This window comes from Elephas maximus, chromosome 4 (genome assembly GCF_024166365.1).
Source record: "Elephas maximus indicus isolate mEleMax1 chromosome 4, mEleMax1 primary haplotype, whole genome shotgun sequence".
NCBI classification, from domain to species: Eukaryota; Metazoa; Chordata; class Mammalia; order Proboscidea; family Elephantidae; genus Elephas; species Elephas maximus.
Genome location: NC_064822.1, coordinates 112,719,828 through 112,726,315, shown reverse-complemented (window position 1 = coordinate 112,726,315; position 6,488 = coordinate 112,719,828). Strand labels below are relative to the sequence as shown.

Here is a 6,488-nt window from a genome sequence, read left to right as displayed (position 1 = left end):
TTCTCCTAATGAGATGCAAAAGACATTGTCAGATATTGCTTCGGAAAACAAAGAAAGGCTTAACCAGGGTTCATGGAAACTATTTTAAAGAAGTGCTGAGAAAATTGATGTTGTTAAGGTATACCTGTACCTACGGCCATCGATTCGATTCCAACTCATAGCGACCCTATAGGACATAGTTGAAATTCTCCATAAGATTCCCAAGGAGTGGCTGGTGGATTCAAACCGCTGACCTTTTTGGTTAGCAGCCAAGCTCTTAACCACTATGCCACCAAGGCTCCACAGATTATTTAAAAAAAATAATAAATAAATAAATAAGGTTATAAACTTCAAAGAGAAAATGTCTGAGGCCTTTGATCCATTCCCTAGAAATTAAAAAAAAAAAATTTACTTAGTTGAGAGTGATATAAATCTTTTAAATGAGTCCTTGAAAGCTTTCTTAACTTGATTATTCCTCAGGGTATAAATAAACGGGTTCAATGTTGGTGAAACAGAAGAAATGAGCAGTGAAACCACTTTATTAATGGTCACTTCTTCCTTTGCTGTAGGATTCATATAGATGAAAAAGCACGTGCCATAGGTGATGGAAACCACAATCATGTGGGAAGAACAAGTAGAAAGGGCCTTTTTCCTTTGTTGGACAGAGGGGAATCTAAATATTGTCCTGATGATACTACCGTATGACAGAACTACACAAGTAAGAGTCATATTTAGGGTCAGCACAGCACAGACGATAACTGTCTGTTCTATAATCCATGTATCCGAGCATGAGATTTTCACAAGACGAAAGGCATCACAGGCAAAATGGTCAAGCACATTAGAGTCACAAAATTCCAGATTTAAACACAGGCTTAGTAGTGGGATTATTACACAAAAACCAGCCATCCAAGAACAGATAATGAGAATCCTGCAGACTCTGCTGCTCACAATTGTCACATAATGCAAGGGTTTGCAGATGGCCACATAGCAGTCATAGGACATGGTGGCCAGGAGGAAAAATTCTGTGGCTCCACAGATGTCAGTAAAAAACACTTGGCTCATACAGGCATTATAGGTAATGACCTTGTCACCCGTTGCTATGTTATACAGGTATCTGGGGATGCAAGCAGAGGTGAATGAGATCTCTAAGAAGGAAAAATTCTTCAAGAAAAAGTACATAGGTGTTCTCAGATGGGAATCCACAAAGGTGAGGGTGATGATGGTCAGGTTCCCAGCTACACTCAATATGTAGGTGAGAAAGACAAAGACAAAAATCAGAACCTGCAGCTGAAGGTCATCGGTCAGTCCCAGCAGAATGAATGATGTTACCGTGCCATTTCTCATCACTGACTTCTGCCTTCTGTCTAATCTGCATCTGCTGTTCAGAGAAATTTTATTATAAATTATTTTAACTGTTCAAATATTCAACATATTTAGCCTTTTATTCTCCATTACTTTATGTGCTTATTTTTTTACATTTTCCTTTCATCCTCTGCTTAAGATTTTCCCATGAAACTAAAATAGATTGCTGATGAGGTATAATTTTATGAGTAGCAATTAGTGTTCTTTGACTATCAAGAATTGTTTCCTATTCACAAACTAAATCACAAAATTTTACCATTGCTTTCATGTATGTCTTGACATTTGAGTCTTTTATGAGCTTTTTAAACAATACTAATACATAACAGATAACCTGGGCTCACTATATAGTCTCCAGAACAGAGCTTGAGGTCTTCGTTCCAAAAAAAAAAGATTCATGTTTGCTACTTTACTTTTAGGACAAACCTGTTCTGTTCATGCAAACAATCCTAAGTCCCGTGGTTCCACCCAACACAATCCAGCTTTTTTTCTGCTTAAATTCATTACCTTTACAGAATATGCACATTGCATTTATTGCTGACAAAATGCTGATGGCCTTCTCTTCCTTCCGTGATCTTCCAGTCAAATGAATTATTTCTCTGTTTTTGCCACTGTTGCCTAATAATAAGATAGTTAAGCCAGAGGCCAAGAACCTTTAGATTCTGAGGTTGTGATCAACTGCTCTACAGATTTTTCTTTGGCTTCAACCATTAATTACACCAGTAGAGACTCAAACATTTCCAATATACAATCAATATCTCCAGGCTTGAAGTCTTCTGATATCAATGAATAGAAAAAAAAAATTCTTTCTTGTGTATCCAATTTATTTATTTTATAAGCAATTTCACTTTACTGCTTAACTTCTGTGTCCTTACTAAGATAGGGGCAGAGTTAGCTGTGATGATTTGCCCTATACACAGTGTTCTTGAGATAGAGAAGATTCACTCACCGAGGCTCATGATTTAACTGAAAGTTAGAATAGTTTTATGGAATTCATCCTCTCATTTAGCAAAGATCAACTATTTGTATTAAATTGAGACGTAGAAGAGTTATTTTTATTTTTTGCAGTCCAGCTCTTTCTCCAATCTTCTAATTTCTCAGGTAACGTGTGCATTACTGTGAAACCTTACTCAACCCTTTAAAATTTGAGCATCGTTCAGTCATTAAAATGTGTTTTTCCCCCCATCGAGATAATGTCATTATTTTGTTGTTGTTTGGTGCTGTTCAGTGGACAACTTACCATATAATAAAGTTAATATACAGATTGAAACTAAGTGTAACTAATTGATTTTTTATTCTGTCTTTCAATCAAATGTTCAAAATGAACACAGGAATCTGTAATGAGATGCTGCCACTTTGGCCAATATGTTATTCTTTTTTGGGGGGAGGGGGAGTACAGGAGCATGCTTATATACTACTATACATACAAAGATATTTTACTATTTTTATTTTGGTTGAATGCATAGCCAGAGTTGCCCTTGACATTTCTTATATTAAATTAGATGAGCATTTATTTGTATCTTATGCATAAAAACCTCCAAAACCATGACATTTTTCTATACGAGACAGATTCATTCTAAAAAGTGACATTTCATACCTTGGATACATAGAAAAATTATAAATTATCCTTGAATTTCATTTTATTTTCCAGAGAAAAATATGACCTAGGTGCTACAGAAGAAATTACAATCAAAAAGGCGAACTTTATCATACTTACTTTTCTGTTAGTAAATCAGAGTTTCTCTTGGTTGTTTAAACATAGCAATATTAAAACTGCAATGTGGAAAGGGATATTTTTATGAAGACATTTGCGTCTTTATATTCACTGGTATGTCTATCAATGCATAGAGCTCCCAATAATTTCCAGCCCAAGATATTGGGCAAACTTCCTAATAATGCACTTAGTGCTCTTATCAGCTCCCAGTACATTCTTACTATCTCCATCACTGAATAGAAAATAAATTATCTCTAAGGGCTGGAGTATGTCAGGAACTTTATGCACTGTTGGAGGAGATGACACTCTAAAACATCATGAGAGTGAGAAATGATTATACAATGTAAAGCATAAACCTTTTTATTTTTTTAATTGTTGAACATGCCATAAAGTGAAAAAAAGAAAGGGTCCCTGGTGGCCTACATGGAAGAGTCATTAATGAATTTTCTGGAAAATAAAATTTGGCAAAAAAACAAGTATCACAGGCTTCAGGAGGACTGTGTCCTTGGAGATAGGAGGATAATACAGCAGTACCAGAAATATGGTACGAGGATAAGTATATTATTTAAATTACATAGTTAATCAAAAAAAACCTTACATTTACTAAGGCATTTGGGATATTTTACATTCTTTATTATATGAATAGAATCCTTTATTAGATTAATCCTTTATTATCATTGACAATTTTAATCAGATAAGCAAAAGGAAAAGTTTATGCAATTATATAAGGCTTCTGCTTACATTATAGACCTTATCTTTCCAAGTTTTTATTTCTTCAAATTGTTGTTGTTAGGTGTCCTCAAGTCAATTCCAACTCATAGTGACCTTATGTACAACAGAATGAAACACTGTCTGGTCCTGTGCCCTCCTCATAATTGTTGTTAGGTTTGAGCCCATTGTTCCAGCCATTGTGTCAATCCATCTCTTTGAGGATGTTACTCTTTTTTATTGGCACTCTCCTTTCCCAAGCACGATATCTTTCTTTAGGACCTGGTCCCTCCTGGTAGCATGTCCAAAGTATATAGGACAAAGTCTTTCCATCCTCGATTCCAAGAAGTACTCTTGCTGTATTTCTTCCAAGATAAAATCGTTTTTTCTTCTGGAAGCCCATGGTATATTCAATATTCTTTGCCAACACCATAATTCAAAGACATCAATTCTTCTTTGGTCTTCTCAATTCATCGTTTAGCTTTCACATGCATATGAGACGATTAAAAATATCATGGCTTGGGTTAGGTGTACCTTAGTCCTCAAAGTGATATCTTTGCTTTTTATCACTTTAAAGAGGTCTTTTGCAGCAGAGTTGCTCAATGGAGTATGTCCTTTGATTCCCTGAGGATGCTTCCATGGGCATTAATACATTATATACCTTACCTTTCCAAGTTTTTATTTATTCAAATACACCATTCTATTATAGCTCCCTCACACTTCTGTCAGTTTATTGAGCTGTGGGGGCTCAGGTATTGCTGTGTTGTAGGAAGCTATGCCATCAATAACCAAATACTAGCAGGGTCACCCATGGTGGAGAGGTTTCAGCTTAGCTTCCAGACTAAGAAAGACTAGGAAGAAGGGCTTGGTTGTCTACTTTTAGAAAAAAAAAAAAAAACATTATCCAGTGAAAACCATATGAATATCAGTGGAAGATTGTCTGATACAGTGCCGGAAGAAGAGCCCCTCAGATTGGAGGATACTTAAAAGACAACTGGGGAAAAGTGGTCTCCTTAAAATGGAGTCGACCTTAATGATTTGAAGGGAGTCAAGCTATCAGGATCTTCATTTGCTGATGTGGCATGGCTCAAAATGAGAAGAAATAGCTGCAAACATTCATTAGTAATCTGAAAGTGGAATGTATGAAGCATGAACCTAGGAAAATTGGAAATTGTCAAAAATGAAATGGAATGCATAAACATCGATATCCTAAGCATTAGTGAGCTGAAATAGACTAGTATTGGCCATTTTGAATCAGACAATCATATGGTCTACTATGCCAGGAATGACAAATTGAAGAGGAATGGTAACCTGTTAATCGTCCAAAAGAACATTTCAAGGCCTATCCTGAAGTATACTGCTGACAATTATAGGATAATATCCATATGCCTACAAAGAAGACCAGTTAATATGACTATTATTCAAATACTCACCAACCACTAAGGCCAAAGAGGAAGAAATTGAAGACTTTTACCAACTTCTGCAGTTCTGAAATTGATCAAATATGCAACCAGATGCAGTAATTACTGGCCATTGGAACGCAAAAGTTGGAAACAAAGAAGGGTTGGTAGTTGGAAAATATGGCCTTGGTGATAAAAACAACTCTGGAGATCACATGGTAGAGTTTTACAAGGCCAACAACTTCTTCATTGCAAATACCTTGTTTCAACAACACACATGGTAACTATACACATGGACTTCACCAGATGGAATATACAGGAATCAAATTGATTATCTCTGTGGAAAGAGATGATGGAAAAGCTCAATATCGTCGGTCAGAGCAAGGTCAGTGCAAGAGATCATCAAATTCAAGTCTCAAGTTGTAGTACTGAAGGATCGTACAGGGAAAATACTAAATGATGCAGGAAGCATCAAAAGAAGATGGAAGGAATACACAGTCACTGTTCCAAAAAGAATCTGTTGACATTCAAACATTTCTAGTGATAGCATGTGATCAAGAACCAAAGGTACTAATGGAAGAGGTCCAAGCTGCACTAAAGCATTGGCAAAAAACAAGGCTCCAGGAACTGATAGAATACAAATTGGGATGTTTCAACAAAAGGATGAAGGGCTGGAACTGCTTACTTGTCTATGCGAAGAATCTGGAAGACAGCTGCCTGGCCAATTGACAGGAAAAGATCCATATTTGTACCCACTCCAAAGAAAGATGACCCAACAGAATGCGAAAGTTATCTAACAATATCATTAATATCACATGCAAGTAAAATTTTGCTGAAAAAAAAAAAATAAGCCAAATAAAAAATGAGCAAAGGGTTTGAACAGATGCTTCACCAAAGGACACATTCAAGTGGCTAACAGATACATGAGGAAATCCTCATAATCACTAGCCATTAGAGAAATGCAAAACAAAACCACACGGAGATAACATCTCACCCTGACATTACTGGCACAAATAAAAAAAAAAAACGAAAATAACAAATGTTGGAGAGGATGTGGAGAGACTGGAACTGTTATGCACTGCTGGTGGAAATTCAAAATGGTACAACCATTTTTGAAGATGATATGGTACTGCCTTAGAAAGCTGGAAATAGAAATACCATATGATCCAGCAATCCCACTCCTTGGAATATATTCTACAGAAAAAAGAGCCATCACATGAATAGACGTATGCACACCCATGTTCATTGCAGCATTGTTCATAGCAGCAAAAAGATGCAAACGACCTTGATGCCCATCAACAAATGAATGAATAAACAGACTATGGTAC

At 36.2% G+C, this 6,488-nt stretch overlaps 1 protein-coding gene across 1 annotated transcript; it reads right to left on the bottom strand.

Annotated features, from left to right (window-relative positions):
• Positions 1–387: 387 nt before the first annotated feature.
• LOC126074986 (olfactory receptor 6C2-like) lies at positions 388–1,323 on the bottom strand. The gene has a single exon (XM_049881998.1). The coding sequence runs from the start codon at positions 1,321–1,323 to the stop codon at positions 388–390; it is 936 nt and encodes a 311-aa protein (XP_049737955.1).
• Positions 1,324–6,488: the final 5,165 nt, after the last annotated feature.

What these genes read in the sequence shown, in the direction of transcription:
- LOC126074986 (XM_049881998.1), bottom strand. Translation starts at nt 1,323, where the DNA reads ATGAGAAATGGCACGGTAACATCATTCATTCTGCTGGGACTGACCGAT.